This window comes from Astatotilapia calliptera, chromosome 5 (genome assembly GCF_964374335.1).
Source record: "Astatotilapia calliptera chromosome 5, fAstCal68.1, whole genome shotgun sequence".
Taxonomy (NCBI): Eukaryota; Metazoa; Chordata; class Actinopteri; order Cichliformes; family Cichlidae; genus Astatotilapia; species Astatotilapia calliptera.
Window position 1 is genome coordinate 15,910,419 of NC_137426.1, and position 26,900 is coordinate 15,937,318.

The 26,900-nt window shown below is 37.7% G+C and overlaps 1 protein-coding gene across 2 annotated transcripts; it reads left to right on the forward strand.

The window, feature by feature from the left end:
- On the forward strand, nt 1-26,900 carry slc38a3b (solute carrier family 38 member 3b). 2 transcript variants are annotated; one of them, XM_026167505.2, is made up of 17 exons: nt 49-249; nt 10,239-10,404; nt 10,764-10,784; nt 10,947-11,028; nt 11,149-11,264; nt 13,452-13,525; nt 14,060-14,152; nt 15,629-15,710; nt 21,923-22,005; nt 23,509-23,567; nt 23,930-24,103; nt 24,281-24,360; nt 24,443-24,543; nt 25,141-25,265; nt 25,358-25,502; nt 26,452-26,555; nt 26,645-26,900. In XM_026167505.2, the coding sequence occupies exons 2-17, from the start codon at nt 10,301-10,303 to the stop codon at nt 26,747-26,749; spliced, it is 1,548 nt and encodes a 515-aa protein (XP_026023290.1). In that variant the 5' UTR covers nt 49-249; nt 10,239-10,300; the 3' UTR covers nt 26,750-26,900. The 2 variants fall into 2 exon arrangements, with proteins under 2 accessions (XP_026023291.1, XP_026023290.1); XM_026167506.2 differs by lacking the exon at nt 10,764-10,784 and having other exon boundaries at nt 1-249.

Here is a 26,900-nt window from a genome sequence, read left to right on the forward strand (position 1 = left end):
AGTTGGAGCTTCAAATGGTTTTACAATGCAGACCATCTCTCAAATAACAGTTTGTGGCCACTGGTTTGGAAAGAGACGGTACAAATGTGCGTAAAAATCCACGAATACAGATAGACAGATAGATGGGCAACTCTCACCTTCCCTGAGGAAAAGAAAGACACGCGAAACGCACGAAAGGAGAGCGAGGTCATCAGATTGTTCCCACTTACCAGCGGAATTATCGTGGAAGCTTCGTGATACGAGCTTTTGGTAAGACATCACAATCCTGTCTTTTTTATTTGTTTTATTTATTTATATTTATTTTTTAGGGGAATGGCTTTGTTACTTGTTGTGACTGACATATTTCCAGGTTTTTCTGCCTTCACTGAGAGGTGGACACTTGTAAAATAATACTTTAAACCTTTATTGCAATCTTTTGATTTTCATTCAACCACGCAGGAATATAGTAACCTAAGGGGAAAGCAATGAAGAAGACATAAAGGAAATTGTAGCTTCACTCTTTGGATATATAGGCTATAGCTTTGTTTCCTAAAAGGGGGTGATCAATGAAGAAAGAGTAGCTCGGTCCCTCTGGAGTGAGCGCCAAGAGCAGATGTCACGACTATGCGTTTCATCCAGGGCAACAAACTGGTGCTCATCCGTTGTTGTTGTGAATCTTTCTTAAATATAAACCGATGCGCCTGAAAGTTACTGTAGCGCAGTTGCAACAGGTAAATCCAAGCTGGACGAATGCCTACGTGAGCAGTATGTGACACAGAAACGGGTTTGATCGCTTATATGATTCCTATTTTGAGCTAATTTTTTTCACAGGAAGGTGTAAAACTTTGACATGTTGTGACCCCAGTGTCCCAGTATTCTTACAGGTTGTAGAACAGGCTACTTCCCTGCGGTTTAGGCTGTAGCACATGCAGGCACATGGTATGGAGTAGCTAAGCCCTTTCCTTTTCCTCCTCTTAGCGAAACCATATCCGACGGAAACTAAAATTTTTTCCGACTTAGTTCACCACAAGGTGACAAACATCTAACAACGGCAAGAGTGGATCAGTAGCTATAAACACCAGAAGGAACTAAGAGCAGCCCTTTAAAGCACTTTAAAGTCTGCCTTTGTTACTGTGGGCTGAAGATTAAGCATGATTACATTATTACATTTCATATGTTGTGTCACTGAGGTTTTTGTGAACTAAATATTCGCTGCTTTTCTGTTTTATTAAGCTGAATGTGTCTTGATTTGTATCAGGCTACTTCTGCTGTATTGTTACTTGATTTATTTATTTGTGGTCATTTTAATTTAGATAATGCTGTGAAATGGATTTTTATCCCATTCTAAGTATAAACTAGGCTTATGTGTTGACCAATAAAGAGGCTACAGTTCAGTTAAATAAATAAATAAATTGTAACAGGTAATAAATACATTTAAAACGAGCCATTTTCAGCTGAAGATGCCTAAAATAAACAGGTTTCAGCTACTTGACTGTGAGCATTTGTTTTGTGAGAAACTGAAAACCAAATGATAGTACAACAAGATGATGGGTGGAAGATTAGTGAGAGTGACACTTTTTTTTTTTTTTTTAATTTTTGCATACAGTGTGCATTCTAGCTCTGAGTATATAATTAAGAATTTACAGTGGCTGTTTATGTTGAAAAGCTGCTTAACTGTAAAGTGTTGTTCAGCAATAATAACAATACTTACAGTAAAACTGTTTGGGCCAGGTGGTTTCATGAAGCTGCAGTTTTGTTTTGCTTTGTTTTGAAATCAGCATAACAGCTTGTGTTAATGTAGGATAAAACTTAACAAGTGGGCTGCAGGCGGCTGGCTTAGATTTTCCTTTTGCTGGAAATGTGTGGAAATGTGGTAGGTGGTGAATGTTTTTCTGCAATGGCTGTCAAGATCTTTCGACCCCAAGCTGCTTAAATGCATGTGTTGACTAGATGTGTTCGACTGTGACATATTGGGGGGGGGGGAAAAATTGGTTTCCAGGTAGTGTGAGAGAGGGTGTATGTGTTTGACTTTGGTCCCTATCGAAACCCCAGTGTGGGGTTTTGTCCTGGGGTCATTATAGTGCAGAATGAGCAGATAAGCCTTGTGTAATGAACAAAGTGACTAGGAGTTTGAGCAGGAACCTGACAGGTGCACAGTGCGTGGAAGTCAGTGTTTTATCCATGTGGGATGCAGCCAGCTGTACTCATGTGTCACATTAAAGAGACCTGTGAAATGTTGTATTTAAGTCAGTCTAACTGTCATGTGTCAGGTTATTATTATCTTTGTCATGGGTCTCATAATCTTTGTGGGTTGAACCAGACTTCATCATGCGCCAGTGTCTATTTATATTGAAGTCATTAGAAAGTCATAGTCGTTTGTTGATATTGTTTATATTGTGTGGCAAAAATACATTTTGTTCAGCATTTTATGAGAGAGTTAAGATTGAAAAGAGAGCTCTAATTCTGTTCAGAGTGGATTTTTTAAGCTTTTATCCCCCAAGTTTGTTCCCTGTGGATGAATATGCACTGACATGTTAATATATGATGACTGAAATATTCCACAATGAGCCATAGATTTTGTATTTATATTTGTACTTGTCCTAAAGAATTTCCTTGGCTATTTAGTCTAATGTTTTGTAACCCCAAGAAATCCCCTGAACGACAATTAATAATAATAAAATGTTAGATAGCAGCTGTTCAAATTTCAGCTCATTATTTCGATTTCTAACTCATAGCGTCATGCATCATTTTTGGCTGCAGCAGACATGTTTTCCAAGGAGTGCTGAGTGAAATCTACTCAACACCATACATCAGATAGAGTTAGACATGAAAGAGTAAGATATTTCCCTCAGTAGAGACAATAACTGGACTTCAAATGAACAATAATGATAAATTCTGGATCTGATGGACAAAATTATTGCTCTGTGTGTACTGACCCATATGGGAAAGATTATAGAAAACACTAAGGTTTCCCATTCCCTCGGTAAATGTTTAGGTTTTATCCCAAAAGCCTGACATTACAATTTACTCATTAAAGTGGTCACTTTGATAGGTTTTCCTCATACAACATTATTACTGCATTCATCCTTCTTTCTCAAAACAGTGTTTCATGGAAAAATGTGAAAAGGGACACTTAATTGTTCAAATCATAATATGAGACATAAAAGCCCTCAGAGACAATGTAATAAAAACATACAACATAAAACATTTATTATTATTTTCCCCCATGTCGTAACAAGGAATCAAAATATCCGTAGGCCTTTAAGCCAGGGTACCTGCTATAATGCTTCCACTGCAATCACTTTATTCTCGCATTGATGTCACATTTAATCATTTTGTATTTTTTAACTGTTCAAATAAAACAACACCCTGCCCTGTCAGTAATTCACCCGTTAAAAATGAAAAATGCAACATTCTTGTGATGCAGTGTAAAAGCTGCCTGAAACACATGCACAGAGTATAATTGCTCAGTACTTCCCGCTGCAAACTCCTGGTTACCAAACTGTGCTTCAGAAAAATGTCCTGCAGTTTATCAAGTAATCATAATTAATGAGAGTTAACTATTTGCTTAAATAACTTACCAAACTGTTTTGGCTAAAAATTAAATCAAACAGCCCCTTTAAAAAAAGCTGGTTGTAGTTACTTCTTACTTCCTTTTGATAACTGTAGGACATATGCTTTTAATATTAAAAGAAATATAGTTGGTTTATTATTATTGCACTGCACTGATTTTTCACTTTACTCATGTATGGCACAGATATATATGGTTAATTCTTGTTATTCAGAAGATCTTCTTTGTAACACTGTAGATTACAAAAAAAAATAGTGTTTGTTAATAAACACTTAATTACAGCTGATAAATATATGTAATCTCTTATTCTCACGGTACAAAGTCATGCTATCATCTTGGTCTGTCTTGTTAGATAGTTGAAGTTGAGAGGTCATTTATAGAAAGCATTACAGTGGCTTTATTAACACTAAAGCCTCCTTAACTGCTTTAGTGCTAATAAAGCATAATAATTGCATAATTTGCACAATGTAAAATACATCTGTGTATTTGCTGGGTTTCAACACGATACAAAATTTTGTTTGTTTTTTTAAACTATTTTTTTTACTACAAATGGGCAAAATCAGTTCAAAACCATGGTAGCAACAAATGTAAAACTCTTCTCAAAGGATCAAGACATTACTGATAACTCAAGCTGTCTTTGAACCATCCTGGTTAAACTAATTTGAAGTATCTTTTACTGTCTTCTTTCCATGGTGACTTCGTTCTGTGCTATCAAGCCTGAAACCCGGTGCTGTTCTCTATAACTGCATATGTGCGCTTGTCTGTTGTATTTTATTTCTTTGTGTTTTTGTCATGAACCTATGTACGTTTGAGTGTTTTTATCTTCTGTGTTAAACACAGTGACTATATAATGATTGTATAATAAAATGTGAATCATAAATAAAATGTCCTACTGTTTTTTAAATTTTTGCTTTATTATTGTCTATAACATTTTACATCTAGCATTAATTATAAAGATTGTAGACAGGAGAATCTGGGAAAAACTTGCATAAATAATCATAAATAATAGCTTTTATATCTACTCGGACCTGTACAGGTGCTTGTACTGACTTCCTTTGGAACAATTCGGGATGTATCAATTAGGCTTAAAATAAAATCTGACATTTTATGGTTCCCTAGATCCTAAAGTGTCAGCCTCTGGGATGTGTAACTCACAACTTCACCTACCATCAGGGTGCACCTGAACCCGTACTGATGAAATATGGGGAGGTTTGTTGGGCTGTTTGCTATTGCTCTACAAATCATCCTTTATCGGACAACTGAGCCTAATGTTTTCAACTAAATCTTTGTACAAACACAGACTGTATTGTCTGCTTGCACAACTGCACATTGAATTTCGTCCTTGTGTGCTTTCTAGTGGTGGTGCTTCATTTTATGACCCTTTAAATGATTTAGGCAGCTTGTATGTGATGACTAAGAAAAATAAGCCAAGATTATTTTATTGAAATTATAGAGGGTTCAACCTTAGAGATGGAAGACAGTTGTACCAAAGCATCAAGTTGCTTAAATAAATGTCTATCATGTTTATTTTTTACTTTATTTATGCAGTTCAGCAAAAAGGCAATTTCAGAACTACTTGGGGGTAGTTAAAGCTAAAAACAGAAATGTTTTATAGTTAACAGCACTCCTTTTTTTCCCCTGCAACTATTTTCTTTTTATGTAGTCTTTAATGTCCCTGTCTGTTTGATTTAACATACATTTGACGTTATACATTTGTATAATGTATAATTTATGCAATTCATTTCTAAATTAAACACCTCAGTTTTCCTTCAAAATGAATGGTTAGAATACTTTTAGTATACTTTCTAGTCATGCCTGTTTAAAGTAAAATAAATCATCTGTTCTTTTGAACTGTTTAAAACGTTCGTGTTAATATGAAGGTTTTAGTTGTTGAGAAACCTATCATGATAAATGGAAAGAATATGTAATTCAAGTTCTGGCTGTAATGCAAGACATGAGCATGTGGTCCCCTGTCCCCTGGAAGCACGTGGATTAGGATGAGCTGGTGCTGCCAGGCGCTCTTGGCTGAACCTCGTGCCACATGCGCCTTTCTCATCTACATGTGCTTGCCTGCTCCCCACTGTCCCGTGTTTGTCGCGTGCATGCCCTGCTTTATGTCCTAGTGTCACAGGAATAGATGCTCTGGTTTTAATGATAAGAAAAAATATATAAATAGCTCCTCTTACTTGAACTTTTAACCTTGAATTGTCAAAAAAGAGAGAAAGAAATCAGCTAATCTTTAACCCTCCCACTTGTTCAAACATTTCAAATGTCAGATAAATATAGTAGCTCAAAATGAGACTTTTCAGTTTTTGTCACTTCGTTGCTGAAAACAAAACTCATTTGGAATCTATATAAAGTCTAAGAGTTATTGAAATTATGTTAAAGCAAGTTTTAAATTGATACCTTTTTAGAACCAGCCCACATTTCAACAGGTTTTAGAGCTAAATTTCCACGTAGGCGGGGTAATTTCTTTGGAAAGAAAATGACCAAATTCACAGGTCGAATGGTTTTAGGAGTGAACGTCACAAATTTTCACGGGACACAAATATACGCTTAAAAAACTCAGGCTTCTGGATCAGTGACAAGCTCTGCTCTTTAAAATTATCTTATATGTGTTAGTATAAAGAAATAATTTGGCTTTAGTTTACTTTTGTGTTTTATGGGAACATTTAAGTGGAAATCACTGGCAAATATTTTCTGTATTTGTCAAAGTTCTATACTGAGATGTGTCCCAGCTGTAGCAGCTGTGACATTTTCCTAATATCTCCTACAATTTTCAGAAACTTTTTCATGTGTCTATTAACTTTTTGTACTCTGAAAAAAGATTCTGAATGTAGAAAAATATGTGGAGCTGGTTTGACTTGTGATATTTCTTTGAAAACAACTTTTTTAAAATTTAAATTTGATATGTATTTGCTAAGATATGCTGCAAAGTGCCTCATATCTATCATATCTCCTTTTCACAATAATAAAGAATTCTCTGGTTTAGCAAAGCCACACTTCTGATAAAATTTGTATACAAATCTGTTTTTAACATTTGAGCCAAATTTTATAAACTTTGTGGTAATTTGAGTCCTTTTACTTCTGTAACTAGTAATTATGTGGTACTATGTTGTCTTTTCAGTCCATAGTTTGGTAAATCCATTAGGATGTACGGTGCCATCTATAAAAGTCATGCTCCTGTCCCCCCACCTCTGTACTTCAGTGTTGAGACAATATGGTAGTCCTGGCGAGCTTTGTGCCAAACATCCTGATGCCAAATATATTTATGTTGGTCAAGATCACGAGGAGCTCACTGAACAATGATTATCCAGTCATCAATTATATGTTGATGTTCTATAGCTAAATTGAATCTTGCAGTTTTGTGTTGAATAGCAAACAAGCGTCAGACGCCATCCGCTGAGACTGACATTGTGCAATGTCCTTAACATTGTCCACACTGTCACAGAAACACTGACTTCCATTGATAATCCCTGTGCCAAGTCTGAAGCGCTTTCCCTTCTCATATTCACCTCTGCTGTCTGTGGTGTGATCTTAGTAGGACTACCATTGCGGCTCTGATTAGTGTTATGAATCAATTTATATTCCCAATTTCCCAAGACTTTTTATTTCCCAATTTGTCCTGCAACTGTGTTTTCACATAGTTTTAGTTGGCCACCTCTGCTCTTGTAGCCTTTTTAAAGTTTCATCAGACTTTTTATTTCCCCTGGCAGCTCTTTCCATACTTTTGAATAAAGAAATAAATGAGGAAGTTTAAATGTTCATGGGTTATTTTATAAGAGTGTTCTCAGTTGCACTCAGTTTTGTTTCAGTGATCATGCACACACGTGCACACTCACTTTGTTGCATGTGTTTCTACAGTAAGACCTTTATTTTCATTCCCTCTAAATGAGGTTTTTTAGTGGTCATAAGAGGAAATTGTGTACTTGTAACTTTAGAAATAATGCAATAATTTAGAGAGAATACAGCCTTGAATAATTTGACATTTAATTGAATAACCTTAACCATAATACTTTTTTATGGTTGTGGTTAGATTATGCTTTTCTTGCATTAACAGTTTTATCATTTTTTGATGAACCAAACTGAGATTTTTCTTATTTTTCATGGTACTCTATGCAGTACGGAAGAGGATTAGGGCCACTGGAAAAACAATCTGAGAAAAAAGTCAGAATTCTGACTTTTTTTTTCAGAATTCAGGAAAAGAAGAAAAAAAAAGACGTGCCCACTTTTTTCCCCCAGTGTCCCTAATCCTCTTCCGTAATGCAGCCCTGTGAAACACAGAGTAGTCTATGTTTCAGTAGATCCACCTTTAGCACTGATAACTCAAAGTAATCTTTTTCCGTTTGACTTTATCAGTCTCTTCCATTATTGAGGAGGAATTTTGGCCCACTCTTCCTCTTAATAACACTGCTTCAGTTCATTTACATTTGTAACCATTCATTTATGGGCAGAGTTGTTCAGGTCTCACAGCAGCATTTCAATCAGGTTGAGGTCTGGACTTTGACTGTGTCATTGCAACATCTTGATTCATTCTGCTGTAGATTTGCTGCTGTGCTTGGGATCATTATCCAGTTGTATGACCAAGTTGGGGCCAAGATTTTGCTGTAGGACAGATGGCCTCACATTTAGAGTACTGGCATACGGACAGCAAGGTGCCCACGACCTGTGGCAAACAGCAAGCCCAAATGATCTTGACAACTGTGTTTGGCAGCTGATATGTTGCATTGTTGCATTTTGTTCTCACCATGCATGGTGCTGTGCATTATGGTCAATACATATATGTTGAGTTTTAGATATATAGAAGACTACAACAGAACAGTCACTGCTGTATTTAGGTATAAACATGATAAAGTCACGAGACAAAACAATAGGCTCTTGTTGTGTTTACTGTAAATTCAGTGATCCCATGCTTTGTGGTTGTTCATGAACAAACATAATGACTGTAGTTTCACTCACCGTGAGAGGCTCAACATTTTGGGCTCTACATGTTTACGTTTCTAAGTTTGATTTATTTTTGCTTGTTTGCGATTGCTTTTCGTGTGATGGCCAACACTAATCATAACTTGTATCACAAAGTGTATTTCAATTTGAAAATAGCATTCACACAACATTTTCTCCTCTGAATTTACCTCACTGGAAATAATTGCTGTCAAAGGCCAGTGTTGCAACAGGAAGTGTTTACATCAGGGGTTTTTAGGCTAGGGGATTGAGGCTACGTTAAGGGACGTGGTATCATTGAGCAAATACTGACTCACCAGATAACATGGTGCAAGGTATCAGTAATGTTAGGTATTTTTTCTTTTTAATTTAAAATCCAGATTTAGATCTTCTTCTTTTTTTAATTGATGAAAGGTATTCATAAATTTGAAGAGCTCAGTACCCGATTGTATTGTGAAGCAGCACGCAGTGTCCTCTCAAGTTTCTTTCCTAGCTTCAGTGGCATTGTATCAATGACACTCTTTAATTGTACACTATGAATAGCCACAGCAGTGATCTTCTGGCAGAGAGGACACTGTGAACACAATTGAGCTGATCTACCCTGGTCACAGCGGAAACTACTAACAACACACCATTGTCTGTCTAAGTTCTCACTGAAGTATAGAAGAGTATTTATTTCTGTTAAAAAGTCCGAGGCAAATTTTAAAGAGCTATTAATTACAGGCTTGCTAATGATAAATGACAAATACTCTGACATTCTCTTCTGACTGTAACTGTGAATACAGCATCCCCCACACTGATGCTACTGTTAAACTGTATAATTATAGTAGCCTCATAATAGCTGCTTTGGAAAGCGCTTTCTCTGTTATTTGAAGCATTTTGTTGTGAGTGATCTGGCATCTCGTTTAATCATACTCATGTTTATATTCATCATCAAGGCCACAGTGTCATTGTGTGGGGATGTCAGCAGTAGCACTAAAAATCGAGGGATCTGGAATATAAAAGACAAGAGCAAATACGGTTATAAAAAAAAGTACTCTGACTGTGGACTTTGCCTTAGTGATCCTGACTTGTTTGCTTTGCTCCATTCTGAAGTTCTGGAAAGCAGAACATGCATCGTCATATTTCATCCTCACATTTCATTATTTGCAGTTCAGTGTATGGACTGCAGAAACTTCTGAAAAAGAACAAATGAGGTCAGATCCTGTTGTCAGGCATGTTGAACGTCACTCTGTTGACTCTGAGTCATTCCTGTGCTGTACAGATGTATTCTGGATAGAAAAATTTGATAACGTCATGAACACAACATTTTGTTCCAATTTCTAAAAAAGAAAATTAGGCAAAAACAAATGACTTGTTTGTGGCTTGTAAAGTTTAGCTTTCAGTGATGTGGCACAGACAAAGGCAGCCCCACAGCATATTTCTAGGCCCTCTCTGAAAAGAAGGATTGTATATAAGGGTTTCTTCAGGTCCACCCTTTTCAAGTTTAACAAACTTGCAGAGATGTATATAAGGATATTTTTCACATGGACTAATCAAAAGTCTATGAACTTTTAGAGAAAGCTTGTGTTTCCACAAGCATTAAAAAGTAGCTGATTGTCTACAACAGGCTGGCTGAAACCACATGTCTTGAGGGCCATTAAGCATGTTAAGTGTACATTGTCTTTATGAAATGGTTTATCCAAAACAAATAAGGCCTCTTGTCTGATATGTTATCTGACTCATGTTCTTTCCACCTCTGCCCTAGATATTCAAGTCACTCATAAGAACTGCTTTAATCGAACGCATACACCAAACAGAGCTTGAATTATGGAGCCTTCTCAATCAGAGATGAACATATTATCAAACGGGAAAAGTCATGACCTCGGCGATGATGTGGGTGTGCCATTGAAAACAATGCTAGATGAGGATCAGTGAGTATTCTTTCCTTATGAATGGCTGCCTTTGTTTAATACAGCTTGAAGCAAGTATTTTTTACGCTTTCCTTTTCGTCTTTCTCTAGTTATACTTGTGTGAAAGCCACAATCTCATAAATCCAATTAACCAATATTCTTTTAAATTCAAATGTCACTGCTAAAGCTAAAAGCAGATGTTTGATTTGTTTTTGCTTACTGTTGCCACTATGATAATTCTCCATTAACATTGAAAATGATGAACAAGATAACAGATGTGGTGAACCACATAAAGTATAACTTCATAAATAATATTTGCTTTTTTAAATGCATGTTTACCTTGTTTTTGTGCTCGCCTCAACTGGTGGATCCTTATACAGAAATGGCACTCAAACAGTCAGGTATGTTTGCAGAGATTTACGTCAAGGGTTTTCAGCTACATATTTGCTCATTACGTCACCTTCAAAGCACATGATTTGCTAGAGTCTGCAGACGATGTTTGCTCACTTTCTCAGTGGTGGATGGAAATGCCATCAATTAACACCTGCAAATCTGGCCTCTAGATATGAAGAGCCTGATGATGGACTGGAGAACGAGGAATTTTTGCCCAACGAAGGCGGAAAGAAACCCATACGTTTCACAGATGTAAGTGAGAAACCCAACAATTATAGCTATATAACATAGGTAACAACGTTAGGTTTTATCTTAAATTGGCATTTAATGTATACTCTGTTTTTTATTTATTTATTTATATTGCATTTACAGTTTGAAGGAAAGACGTCTTTTGGCATGTCGGTCTTCAACTTGGGCAATGCTATTATGGGTAGTGGAATCCTGGGTTTAGCTTATGCCATGGCCAACACTGGGATACTCCTTTTTTGGTGAGTAAATGATTTTTAAAACAAATATTGTCTTAAACATTCCTTTTGGAGGAGGATACTTGTTCACCTTTTATCATTAATTAGATTGATACAATCATTATTTCAAGCCTCGTACAATAGCTTTTACTGTATGGGGACAGTCTATTCTTGCACTGTCAAAAGAAAAGACTATATCTATCAGCATATAGAAAGTTCTGTAGCAGGTAGTTTCAGTGCCTCCCTTATGGATGGATCTACATATTTTACACTGGATGTCTTTTCTGGCACAATTCTCCCATTAATACTCCCAAATGGGAGCAGACTGGCTTGTGACCTCTTGAGGCTGGTTTTGTAACCCCTACTGGTCTCAACACAGGGATCTTTTGTATATTAAGGAAATGTGTTAACCAGTACACTATGGAGCTAGCATATGGAAAACTATTTTGAGACTAATTCTTAGAACTACGTTCTCATGGCAGTGCCAAGAAACCAGTGAAGACCTCAGGAAATATCTTCACCTAGGAAAGGAATTCTCACATGGATGTAGGGAATCACAGAGATCTTGGTATAAGGAGTCATCCTAAGCGATGCTGTCTGGCCCCACATTTATATTGAACAAACAAATGTATGACAGCTTCCCACCTGTCAGCAAAAAAAACAATTAGTCTTTTTCCAACAATTTTCTGACCTCAAGATTTGCTATTCTACTGATATGCAGTGATTAAAATGAAAGGAGGTAAACTAAGTTGTACTTCTCAAAGTAATCTGCCTTTTCAGTGCATTTATACATAGTACTGATTTATTATATGTCTTAATGTCTTGCAACACATTATATGCCAAGATTGGTTCACTTTTATTTATTGCCTCTCTTAGGCCCCAAGCCTCCTTGCCACATAGGCCATAGAAAGGCCACAGCTCAGAATAACTGAACCGCCAGACCCCATAGAGGCATCCATACAGACAGCTGCTGTTAGACCATGACCCAGGTTTTCCTAGTCATATAGTTTATGTTTAAGTAGCTGCAAAGAAGTGAGACTGGAGCAGAAAATGGCCTCAGCGTCTGGTGAAAGCAGGAAGTCAGTTTAGTTTATACAGAGTAGCTCTTGTACTGAAGGAACCTATAGCCTTATGGAATCTTCCTATTAGTACTTGCATTAGAACTGTATAGTGTATGATTAGCACAAATATAGTTAGAATGTAATATTACATCAAGCCAAATTTAACACATACAGAAGAAAAAAGGAATAAATAAGTACAGCAAAATAAGTATGTTTATAGATGTCTGTATTATAACCACATTAATGCTAGAACAGGTGTTTCAGCCACTGAAACATCTATCCAGACTGAAAAAATACTACTGAAAATACATGATACTGCAAGGTTTATAGATCTGGCTGGAATAAGTATTTTAAACAGTTGCAATTAAAGTTGATATAAACACTTCACATATAAAGGCTAATTTACATCATGAAAAGCTGACAGATGTAACACTGCCTGTGTAGCTGGATTTAAGAAATAAGTGCTTAATCCTTCGGGATTCTGAAAGTTCAAGTTTTTAAAACATGTTTATTGCCATCTTGTGCCAGTAGAGAACGTGACATCATGTGGTAGGTTTTTTTGCGGTCAATAGACTTACATTAGTTTATGTTAGCTAACAAAACTAATAACTCAGGAGAAAATAAGGACATCCATCCACCCAGTCGCTTCCGCCTATCCTTTTCAGGGTCGCGGGGGGTGCTGGAGCCTAAAATAAGAACAGTAAAATAAAATGAAATATAAAAAACATCAGTTTTTCACTTTTGTCCTGCCCTTGGCTATATCAATGAGTTTTATGTTAAAAGTGAGGTAATGCTGTCCAGCTGTCACTCTCTGTCTCTAAAGCAGTAAGTGGTTCTTCATTGTTTGGTTAGCTGCACTCAAACTGGAAAATCCACCTGTTAGCCATAATGCTTGGATTTGTAAAGCACTTTATGAATGAGATTAGTATGGAGAGCGGGTTTGAGACAGGTGACAGGTGGTTTACCGAAATAAAAAACCTGGAGTCAGAAACGGATTTTTTCTTGTGTGGTCATATGTACTGTGCGGCACAATCAGCTGATGCAGTCAGTGCTAATTTATGACCACAAAATATCATGAATCAGAAAACAAATTTCAGGATAATAGTGGTATAGAAAATAACGAGTGTGTGACTTTTGTTTTTTGTCACAGGTTTCTTCTGACTGCGGTAGCAGCTCTGTCATCCTACTCTATTCATCTGCTGCTCAAATCCTCAGGCATTGTGGGTAAGCATTGTGTCATTTCTCAGTGTTTTGAAAAGAAATGGTACAATTACATGTTGTAAAGTTCTCACATCGAAAATCCCCTGGAGATTGCTATTGTGGTTGCCATTAGAAAAGGACAGCTTATAAAGTTAAAAAGATCAAAAACCGCTTAATGTCAAAGAGTGCTTGACTGAAAAAAAGGTTATGTGAAAAAAACTTTATCAACAAATAAAGTATTCATAATTTAAATGTATTTTTAAAAGTCAATTTTGTATAGAAGGATTTGATTTTCAGTCATCGCGACTTGTGTAATGCCCTGTCTCATTAAATAAAGACATTTTGTTTTGTTTTTTTATTCTGTAATTTGAGGTTTCGCTGAGTTAAAATTGTCTAGGCAAATTTTAAAACTAGAAAAAAAGTCATGTCAGCGTACTCTCTATTTATCTAAGTTGTGCAGTCATTTGTCAACCCCTCTGAAAGCGTCTCGTTGTGTTCCTTGGACAGAGATCATAGCAAATATAACTAAATTTGTGATTGTTTGTAATCTGCTTACAGGAATCCGAGCTTATGAACAGCTGGGGTACAGGGCCTTTGGCAATCTTGGAAAAATAGCTGCTGGCACAGCAATCACCCTGCAAAATATTGGAGGTGAGGAGACAGTGTAGGTTTGGAACATGTTCGCTCATGTGTTCTTCCACTGGCCTGAAGCTATAAACTGATTTCACTTCAATTCAATTCTGTTATATGCTTATTGCACCAAATCACTTCAAGGTGCCTTATACTGTACGGTAAAGACCCTATAACTATAGTCAAATAAGCCATTAGTATTACTTTGCCTTTTGGTCCTATTTATAAGTTTGGGATATGATAGAGTATTAACAATGAAGTAGCTGCTTATAAGTAGCTGTATTCCTTGTGATTTTGACATTAAAAAGATTTGCTCTTCTTACTGACCAGAGAGTTGTTGAGACAAACTAGGTCATACCTTCTTCCTTAAGCATGAACTACTCAACCCAGCTTCTTAAGAAAAAAGCCACAGTTTACCCTGTTGATTTCAGAATTGAAAATGGAGCTGCTTGATTACTAACAGACTCAAAAAGATAATGCTGCTTTCCTTTCTTCACTAACGATTAGCTTTGGTACTGATTGTAAGATTACATTTGAAGCATTTCATGGCCTACAACAAAAAAACATTTCATCAAGTGAAACTGAAGCAGTCAGTCCTGTGAGTGTCATCGGGCAACAGTGGCGTTTCCTAAGACCAGAGTCAAGACATGAAAATTATCTGTGAAAGTCACCTTAGATTATCACAGTCATTGATGTTTTTTTGTTTTGTTTTTTTCACTCTTTCTTTAAACTTGACTTTAAAAATGTTCTCAAATGCATTTTTCAGCTCTATCTTGTACTTAATTATTTATTGTAGGAGAGCTTGATTATATGTTTTAGTGTGATGTGATTTAATGTGATTTTAATGTGCCTCGCAAAACTTCTTAAGCTCTAAATTAGTCCATAATTGAGATAAACCCATACTGATTTCATAACTAGTTTGCTGCTACTACATGGTAAGATCTGGTACGATCTGTATCCAGATAACTGAAAAGGGGAAAATATGTTAATGCAAGCTGTAAACGCATAAGCATGTCACTGTGATCAGTCATACCACTCACTACCACTAACTTCACCTGCTTCTTCTAACCAAAACAGTTGCAGATATTACTCATAGGTATAACAATTGCACTGTAAAGAAGCTACATAGCATAATTGTCATTGGAAAACTGACCTTATTTTTCAACAAATACACATTTTTGCTTGAAAGGTAACAGAGTCTATCGTCCCAGCTCAGCTAAGTTATAATCTTAAACCTGTTTCAAAGCAATAAAGTTTTGGTGCCAACGATAAATACTGAAAGTAGTAAAAATTTGTAAAACATCCAATTTCCCAAAAGTACAAAGGACGCGACCACAGTGTCCACAGTAGTAGCGACGGCTGTGTCACCTATGTAAACATGATGTGGTAAGTGTACTTGTGTCATGGTTTTTCTGATGTCTGTTTGGTTAGCGTGTGTACTTGCACTGTGGTTTACTTCACCACATGTTACATTTCCCCTGTCTTGTCTTGTTACAGCTATGTCCAGCTACCTTTACATTGTTAAATCCGAGTTACCGCTGGTCATCCAAGCTTTCCTGAAGGTTGAGCCCAACAGCGAGTGAGTCTTGTCATTTATGTCCTTTTCAGTACATGAGCACATGAGTCTTGCCTGTTGTTGACCCAGAGCTGAGACACTGTGTGCAGGGTCATGGGGCCTGGCCCAGTTTGCAGCATTTACTGAGTCAGTTGGTTTGGGGGTGTAATGAGAATGGGAGCCTGGAATTGGCTGAACAACAGGAAGGACATGATTGGGCATCTGATACTAAAGCACACAACATCAATCCTCACTACTGTCAGCTTGTAGAGGCAAGCACTGTCCACGTCAGAGTTATGCCAGAGACACGGTCTGCATAAGGCCACGGAGGACTGAAGTAGATTCCAGCTGTCTGTTTAAATCTAAAAAAACCTTGTGCTCAAAATGGATTGCAGCTATAATACTTATGTGCTGCAGCCTAGACGGTCTGAGGGCAGATATTCAATAGCTCAAGATACTCAACAGAATACTTTATTCAGTTCAATTTAGTTTTATTTATATAATGCCAACTAGCAGGATTACACATGTCAGGGCATAATGTGCAGACCTTCTGAGTTAAATGGGCTTGACACAAGATTTTCATCTAAGCATGGGGCTTGTTCCAATTGTTGCTCGTTTGTGTATTTTAGTGGAATTTTCCTCTTGCTTGGATAGACTCCAGCCGCCCCATGACCTTGTATTCAATAAGCAGAAGGGAATGAATGATGCATGGACTCATAATTACATAATTGTTCAAGTCGTAGGTGCTTCAAATATTTAAAGTCATAAAAAAAGACCTTCGGTTGTAAGGGGTCTTGCAACACATAGTGTGGCAATCCAGAATCCTGACCTCAACATTATTAAGTCTTAAGATTAAGATTAAAACCAAGTGAGACAACCTAAACCAGGGGTAGGCAACCTTTCTGATGGTGAGTGCCATCTAAAATTTCCTCAGAAGTCAGTGTGCCATATGATTGCATTAGCAATAAATTTAATAACACTCTATATTAACAGCTACACAATATATAGAACCACTTTATAGAATGATATTAGTTTGCAGATGTTGGCAGGTATCAGCAAATAGTTATCAGCTGTTTTGAAACAAAAACTTTTTATCCATAACAAGAACTCCATAACAGCAAATGAACTGTACAACAGAAAATGCAAATGCTATTTATGGTCTCCTCACAACAATGATAACAAAAATAAACTAAGCCAATATGGCATGTCTGTTAATACAGAGACACACATGTTAGTGTGATCTCTGGCCTCCCACTCAGAGACAGAGGTCTCCGAGTGTCCAGCATTCAGACGGCTACCCGAGGACACTCATGTGAGAGAAAATCTGTTCACACAGATATGTAGAGCCAAATACTGTCAATAAGGCCTCTGCAATGTTCTGAAGACAGTTAAACTTGTCAGGTAGTGATGTCCAGCAGGTGAAAATGCAAGCTCCATGAACACGCACAGCTGTGGATTCCAGCTGCTTCGATGTTGCATTAACTGGCATTAACTCAGCCAGCTAATGCGAGACAAATCTAGCTGCTCATTAAAGATTTCTGGTTTGATCAGAAAATAAAACATTGGTCCATACACCTGAAAGTCCCAAAAACGCATTGTGAATTCTGTCTCGAGTCTACGGATGCATTCGTGTATTTCCCTGGTGCTGATGCTGAGTGGAAAGCTCCTGAAGCTTTTGAAGTGTCGGAATGTGGAAAGGTAACAACGTCCCTCTCACCGATAGGCTAAGTTATTTTTAGCCAATTACAAGTTGAATCTGGTAGTTGGGGTTGTTAGCTAAGATACTATCATTAAGAAGTGGCACAACTAATGTATCTATGTGAGTTGATTTCCGATGTGCATCGTTGACGTGGCCATTTATTTTTTAATGCACCTTCTCAGATTAATTCACTGCGTGTCGTGCCCAGGGCTGGATTGGGACAAAAAAACAGGCATTTTGACTAGAGACCGGCCCACCAGGTATTAAAGCTATAAAGACTTTGAATGAAAGCAAACACTGTGGTGACAGTGATGTACAGTCTTGTTGGTATATGTATGATTTCTATACATTTTACATCAGATAAAAACTTTGGTTGTAAGCTTCAGATAATTATTTAATAGCAGCCCGACATTTTAAAAGAGAATAAGAAAGTATTTCTTTGTGCCCCCCTTTCCCTGTTAATGCCCAACCTGGCCCTCCTGCCAAAACTTTGCCAGATCCACCCCTGCACAGTTACCAGCTGTCAGCTACATAAAAAAAAGGATCCTGGTGTTATTTGTCTCTCAGAAACAGTTCATAACTTCCCTTCAACTCATTCATGTCACCTAAAAGTTAAACCTGTTTCTCCATCACAGCTCTGATGATTCAGTAAGGACATCTCCTGGTTACATCTTCATGTTTCCCTCTCATCACATAACCAAACCATATCATGACCAGCAGGTTTACAGCTGTGGCTCCAGCAAACATCAGCTGATACTAGAAATTAATATTAAATAAATTCTAACAACAGCTGATCAAGCTTAAACGTGCTGCTGTTGTTTAGCGCGACATCCGCTGGTTTCCTCTTTCTGGCGCAAAGTGGGAGATAAACAAACAAGAGAGAAAAGCCGATCAGCTGATCATTGATCAGTTTCATGATTAAAATAGCAACAGGAGAGGGAGGGGGAGAGAATGAGAGAAGAAGAGGCAACTCCAGCTTTGTGTCTTTTTCATTGTAGCTGAAGTCCAGGACAAACTGCGTCCCTTTTCAGCTCAACACCAAACGCGTAATATTTTCTCTGAATACGGGACGATTCCGTCTTTTTACGGGAAGGTTGGCAACTCTACTAACTAACCTTATGAATAAAATAAAGTTCAACATCAGTAACATCATAGCACCCACCCAGCTGTATAGAAACTCCGTCATGCTAGCTAGTACGGAGTACGGGTTATTGTAACTGACTGTAAAAAGTCAGCACAACGAAAATAAACTAAACTTGGTTTATATCTGACCCAGATAGACTGCAGGTCATAACTTCTTAGCTGAAGTTCAGTTCACCTGACACTCGGACCGGCGGCTGCCTCGGGTCTCTCCTCCTGCCTCCCCTTCCCTCATCCACCTGCTGGCCTCCACCACTTGTTAATTTTACTGAATCTGTGGAAGCTCCGCCATAGCCACCTCCAAACAACTGAGTTATTTTTACACACCGGCCAGCATCTGGCCAATCCACCACCTTTCATTGTTTATACCGTTACAAAAAAAAAGATAATCGGGCCACCGAGCAAATGCCTAGTACGCCCGATGGCCAGTCCAGCTATGGCCGTGCCATCAGTTAACCCTTAGGGTTGCTGACCCCTGACCTAAACCCACATGACAACAGCAGTTCTCTCGTAGTTCTCAACCTACTTGCCACCTACGTTAAACGCTTATAGCCAAATGAAATAGATGTATTGAGCTCTGTAACTGCTCTACATGTCTTGCACACACACACACACATAAATGACAGCAGCAGGTGGTGTAAAATGGGGTGCCAAATTCTGAGGCTGAGGATAGGTCAGCTCAGGGCCAGCCCTTTAGCAACGGAGGCACACTGTGTTCATGTCCACTCGATGAACCTTGTTGTCCAAATTCATGACGTCACAGCAACTAAGAGGAATGAGGGGTGTGTAGTGGGTCTGCAGTTTTATTTATGACTAGTGGCTCTTGAATTAGAAAGCTATCGTGTGGTGGAGAGACAGCCAAGTGCCTTTCACTCTGCCTGAGTTTAAGTAGTTTGTGCCAGTGCTAAAGTAGATCTGAATTGGTTGGTGTTGTTTTATGTAGGGTATGGGAAAGTTTTTTTTGGCAAAATATAAAGGGTCCAGTGATGTCCATCATGTTCAAATGCAGAGAGGCTGAGACATTTGGAAACAGTAGCTACTTTGTTGATTTTTTCTGTCTGCCATTCGGTTCTATAAAAAAATCTGTTAATCCAACCTAGGGTTGTCACTCTATGAGAACAGTGAAAGTTAAATCAAAAACTAATTTTGAGGGAGAGAAAACCAAAACTGTTTGTATTGTCACTATTGTCACTGCTAATGCAACTTTGGAAGCTAAATGTTAAAATACTGCTAGTCAGACTAACACAGTCTACTTCCAAAGACTTCATTTGACTGAACTTGGATTTGAACTCTAGACTTGACTGGACAGAACTTGTCCCAAGTGCAAGTGCACCTGCATGTGAAAGCTGCTCTCATTTGACCTACCGCCTAAAAGGCCAAAGAAGACATGACCTATGATTTGTGCAACTTCCCCTGCTTTTAAGTGACTCGCCCAAATTCGCATGCACACATGCATACACAAATAAACACTGGTAGTGTCATAGATCACACTGTGTTCCAGCATGTAGGACTGTGGCAGACAGCCGATCCTACTCATTGTGTTTCTTGCAGGGTTAAGAATAACAGGCTTAGCAGTGAGAAACAGGCTTTAGGGGACAAAGACTTTCCTATGCACAGGATTTAAGAGACAGTTGACTTTAAACTGCATGTTTGTGTGGTACCATTTGGCTCTACAGCTCCTGATGTTTTAAGTTTAGACAGGTAAAATGACTATAAACATGCTGTTTCACCACATTCATTTATTTATATTCACTTAGCAGATGCCAGGTAGATAAAGCGCTAAAGTTCACAGAATAACTCGCTGTATGGATACGGTAAGTATAAAAAAGGCACTGTAAAGTGCTTAGATAGATTAGTCCCACTGGAAAAAAGTCATATAGATGCCACTGCATTCCATTTAGTATAACTGATGATTGGAGTAGTGATTAAAGACAAATAAATGTTTTTAAAACTTAAATATATTATGTCCATCCTTTATTATACAGCTGGATCACAGTGTCAAATCGATAAAAGCTATATCATAAAAGAAGTCAGACTCTCTGCAGCATCTCTAACTGCACCCTAACACCTGACAACTGAGTGTCAGCATTTATACAGAAGTTATTAGACCACCTGTCATAAAACAATAAAACACAAATATTTCAGTAATCTGTGCAAAACGTATTTAAAACTCAAATTTAGAGCTGTTCTTTGGGCAAATAACAAAAGGAAATAATGTTTTTATACCCAAATTTGAGCAGGCGCAGTTGATTGGTAGGTAAATAACTGTATTTCGGTATCTTGATAAAATATAAGAATGTCTTTTACTATTTTTTCTGCTTTTTCTGAAAAATAGTAAATTTGAAAAATTGATGATAACAACAGTAAATTTGTTTTATAATTAAACTTAAAAAAAAAACAACCCATAAATAATGATTTTGATAATTACTAGTACTGTTATTTAGTCAATTGGAGAATAAACCTTCGCAGGTTTGCACCCTCTGAACCTGCACAGGATGTGTCAACAACAACAACAGGTTATGACACAGGTTACAGTGTAGGTTATGGCGTGGGTTACAAGATAGTTTACAGTGTAGGTTATGGCGTGGGTTACAAGATAGTTTACAGTGTAGGTTATGGCGTGGGTTACAAGATAGTTTACAGTGTAGGTTATGGCGTGGGTTACAAGATAGTTTACAGTGCAGGGTTTCAGCAGGGTTTGCAGATATGACAGATACCACAGTGTAGATTTAACACAGAAGTACGAAGCCACTGTAACACTAACATTTGTCTACATGTCCTTAGAATAAACATATACATGTAATCTCAGCTATTGAGGTTGCACAACAGAGATATTTCTTTTTGAATGAATTTCACAAGATATTTGTTCAGAGTGAGGACATGTCTGATGATGACAAACTAGCAGAGCTGTAGAAGGAGACTGTAAATGTGAACACTAATACTTGTCTGATGTCTTTTTTTCTGTTTGAAAGAGAGGATAAAGTGTCTGACAGGGACTTTAAGCTTATACTGGTAACATTTGCTGACTTCTTCAGTCCTAAGATGTTTAGGCACCATAGTGTTTTGCTTTACTGCAACTGTGACCTGTCATATAAATAATCTGAGTTATGCAACACACTATTCTAGTACTTCTGTCGAGAGTAACATAAGCAGACACATTTTTTCCACAATCTTGCGGCCAAGGGTGTTCCCAACAGGTTACTGTTGGCCTGACAAAATGGGGTACATCAGCCATTTGGACCAACAGATTTTTAACAGCCTTGTGTCACAGATTTAGCCGCACTGACATTTTTAAAAGTACAAAAACAGCACTAACTCTATGCTACATGTACAGAATGAAGAAATATGTTACCACCACACACTCTTACCAAAATAAACTAGATTTTTCTCCAAACAGTCTGTGGTACTTGAACGGAAACTACCTGGTCATCATGGTCTCTGCCAGTATCATCCTGCCCCTTGCTTTAATGAAACAGCTTGGTGAGTATAATGTAAATATATCTTTGTTATGGGAGTACTGTTTTCCACTTCCATTTACCAAAGAAAGCTTTTAGTGTGTTGGAACATGCTATAATAATACCTTTTTACAGATATTAGAAAACTGTCACAGCTACAAATTGCTCCACAGTTTGAATAAAAGCCATATATTAAAGATAAATATGCACGTTCGAATGTACAGACACATAAACAGGCACACAATCGAACATATGGTCAGAAGCTCATTCAGACATATAAGCAAATAGTTGTAAACTATGGCCAAAAATAAAGGGATGAGGATTAAGGGAAAGCTAACCTATAAAAATGAGTTTTCAGCAGTCATTCAAAACCGTTATCAGAATCAGCTAACATGTGATCTAATGCATACATCAGACAGTGATGATGTTTTTTCTCCCTACAGTTGCCCTGCTGTTAAAAAAGAAAACAAAAACAAAAACATCCTCTTTTGAATCAGACCACTAAGGCAACTTTAACCTTATTGCTGACACAATATTAAAGCGAGTGGGCAATTGCATATAGATGAATGTATAGGTGTTTTCTGTACACACAGTGACCAGAGATAAAAGATAAGCTTGAAGCAGATAAAAAAGCCAAATTCACTGATCTGTGAGTCTAGCCAGACTTCCAGGACCATGTACACATCACCAGCGGGCTTAACTTTCCAATATAAATAATAGATTATTTGAATTCCCTAAGAGTAAAAAAAAAAAAAGTAATAATATAATATGTAATATACTAATAATCAATAGCTAGTGAAATAATATAAAATATTTATGTTGTCTTCACTTAAATTTACAGTTTGACTTACATTTTTTTTTATTTTTAACTTAATTAAATGTTTTTTCTGTTTAAAATGGATCTCCATGGCAGCTGGGCAAGGTTCCTGCATAACAAGTATTATGTGTTTACAGTCTGTATTAACAGTTAATGTCCTTTTATTCAGCTACTCGTTGTAACATAGCTTCTTTAAAGTAGTTTTGCTCCTTTTCATTATACTCCAGAGTAGTGGGTTTGAGTTTTGGGTTGTTTTCATGCAGTGCATTTATCTAACTCGTGCATTTGCCAGTTTGTGTTCAAGAAATATTTTCTATACTTAGAAGTTATCAGTTAAGATTATTTGAAATTAATCCAACTTATCTAATAATTTTTGAAGGCAAAGGTATGTACATTGCAGTCAAGCAATTAGTGCGTTCTTGTCCTACCCCTCACAGCGAAAACAGCGGGCTGTTCAGTTAAAAATAATTTCTCCTGACATAATCGCACTCTCAATTCCGGCATATTCTGCTCGTTAATACACAGTATAAACATGCCGTCTTTGCCCTCACAATGCTGTGAGGTCACTCTGTACATTTTCAGGATGTTATTGCAGTAGCTTCATTTATGACAAGGAGCATCTAAAGCTAATGCAGTTAATAGTGGTTCCAAACAACACATGAATTCAGTCTGAGGAGCAGTTATGAATTTTCTCGTTCTCTTTATTTTCAGGTTACCTTGGCTACACCAGCGGGTTTTCTCTCAGCTGCATGGTGTTCTTTCTCACTGCAGTAAGTTGGTCCAACACACACAGTGGCACATCATCACAGTCACTGCGCACACAGAGCCTCTTTTGCTCTGGCATGCCTTCCTGGCGTACACTTTATGTTGCTAACTTTCCCATCCTTGTCTCTATTTTTGGTGGAATGTGTCAGTGTTTGATAAGGCTAATATAAGAGCTACTATACAGACATCAGAGGTTCAAAGTTAAATCTGTCTACTTAGAGGCTGAGTGGCCCTAATCTAGATTGAAATGGTTTTTCTAAGTAGTTGTTGATAACTGGAGGATGTTTTTTTAATGACTGACATATCACCTTATCCTTATTTTTCATGATATTCCTGTTTGTTCTTCCACATGTTGCCACATTTGCAGGTCATCTTCAAGAAGTTTCAGATTCCCTGCCCCTTTGAGGAGTTCTCAGTGAATGGTACCGCTTCCCACCTCAGCTTGAACGATTCAGTCCATATCCATGAGTACAACAACGGTGTGGTTCACGAGGATGATGACTCCCACTGCACCCCACGCATGTTCACCATCAACCCACAGGTAGGCGGCTGAGATGAAGAACCGTTTGTATCTGTGGATATGTATCGCTTTTGAATATTGAAAGCCAGAGATGCTGAGATGCTGTAAATGTATTTGCTAGTTTCCACACATGTATGCGGGGAAGCTCAACTGCACTGCTAATAATAGACAGTCATGTGTTTATGTGTCTCTTAACAGACAGCATACACCATCCCGATTTTGGCTTTCGCTTTTGTTTGCCACCCTGAGGTCCTGCCCATCTACACTGAGCTACGCAAGTGAGTCGCCCATCTGTAACCTGCAATGTTTGATAACATCTCAGTGCAAAATGTGGCATTAATGTCCACTCTTTGATTTTAGCCCATCAAAGAAGAAGATGCAGAAGGTGTCCAACATTTCCATCTTAATCATGTACACCATGTACTTTCTGGCAGCTCTCTTTGGCTACCTGACTTTTTATGGTGAGGGCAATTTTCCCTGACATTTCTTTTACGATTGGTGTTTCAGTACCAGCGGACGAATACAAATGGCTGTGTTCATATCAAGTGGACAGAACAGTGATAGATATTTGTTATTATTAAGTAAGACAAAAGGAATCTAGTTTGGGCTGGAAAATATTTGACTAGGGAGATTAGTTTTTTTTAGAGGGGCAACTCAGATACAGTGTTAAAATGTTCATTATACTTTACAAATCTTGCAAAAAATAAAAATAAAAATCATTTTCCTCGCAAAGGAATAGCTTTTCCTTGTTGTTAATTGTTAGTTATTGTGTATTAGCTATTAAGTGCCATCATCCAGACGATCTAATGTGGTTTCTATAAAAGCGTAGTAACCTTTTTCATGGAAAAATTGAGTCTCTGTAGACAGATTTTCTAATCAGGGGTTTTGTTTTGTTTTGTTTTGTTTAATGATTCCATCCTTTACAGAATTTGCCTCTACTGTGTTACATGGAACCCAAGCGCCCTCTTGTGGAGATTGTTTGTCATGGTATGCTGTCCACAGTTGCTGAGTAATGAGCTCATGCGCAGCTAAACTAGTTTATGTTGATATTTCTGTAGGCAATGTGGAGACTGAACTACTGCACACATACAGCCGGATTGATCCTTACGACACTTTGATCCTGTGTGTGCGAGTGGCTGTCCTTACTGCTGTAACACTGACAGTCCCCATTGTGCTATTCCCAGTAAGTGATGCATTTTATTTCAGTCTTCATTCAATAATTAAATTAATATTGTAACATTATAGTGTTTCTAATGTGATTTTTTTTGCCCACAGGTGCGTAGAGCCATCCAGCAGATGATATTTCCCACCAAATCTTTCAGCTGGTTACGTCATATTGCCATCGCTCTCATTCTTCTCACCTTTATTAACATGTTGGTGATATTTGCTCCTAACATTCTGGGAATCTTCGGCATTATTGGTGTGTATAATACTGAATGTAAAGTTGGAATAATATCAAAACAGTAATGCTTTTCTTATGCTCTGGAGTCTGAGACTCAAGAAGAGGGGGTATAATGCTTAAATCTCCAAGAGGCAGTAAGGGAACTGATAGGTTGGATTTATGGGTAACTTCAGTTGCCATTTGTATACACACACAAACAAATATTAAATGTTAAAAACGTGACCAGTGTCATGGACACACTGACAGCTTAAGTCAATATTTTTGTTCCACTTTGTTTTCAGACTGAGGTCATGTTTCATAGGTTACAGGTAAAAGTATAAAACATTAACCTTAGGGACTACCGGGTACTTCCTCAAAGCAAGGGTTCACGTACAGAGTTTACCTGTTTTTGAATCTATGCACGGAAGCAGAAAAAATAGAGGATATAATAAATAGAGCTGTTTTCAGATTTTGCTTTTTTGTGTGCTAGCGTGTAAAACAGAGGGGATTAGGAGAATGGGATTAGGATTAGGCACATGTATATGTTGTATAAATAATCAAAAAGTCTGAATAAAAGTATAAATTACAAATCAAGTTTACAGAAGGGCAGCAGTGACACGGTGGTTAGCACTGTGGCCTCACAGGAAGAAGGCCCTGAGTTTGACTCCACTGTCTGCCCGGGACCTTTCTATGTGGAGTTTACATGTTCTGCCTGTGTTTGTGTGGGTTATCTCCGGGTACTCCGGCTTCCACTCACAGTCCAAAGATATGCACTTAGTGCGGTTAGATTAATTGGTGATTCTAAATTGGGTGTCTATCTCTCTGTGTTAGCCCTGTGTCAGATTAGTGACTTGTACCCCCTGGAGGAGAACGAATGGATCGAGAATTTAGAAAACAGAAAACAAACATCAACAAATAATAATGAGTCCCGTGTATTTTTTTCTTATCAAAGTTTTATTACAGCATTGCATGCTTTTTTATTTTTCAGGCGCCACATCAGCTCCTTGCCTTATTTTCATCTTCCCTGCTGTCTTCTACATCCGCATTGTTCCCAAGGAAGATGAACCCATGAACTCTCTTCCTAAGATAATGGTGAGGCAATGAAAATATTTGCCATGCATGTTACATCATTTTACAACTTCTTGATAGTTAAGTCCAAAATGTTTTCCCATCATTCTTAGGCTGCCTGCTTTGCCGCTTTGGGTTTCTCCTTCATGGTAATGAGTCTGAGCTTCATTATTATCGACTGGACAACAGGGGAAGGCCTCGCTGTTGGAGGACACTAAGTGCTGCTTCATTGTGTGTAGTCTTAGGGAAGGAGTACATACTGTAAAACGGTCAATGGTTAGAAAATACTGTCAAGTAAGCAGGAACACACTACAGGGCTGCTAAGAACAGCTTCCGGATTTCTAAATGTGTAAAACACCCAGTATAGTA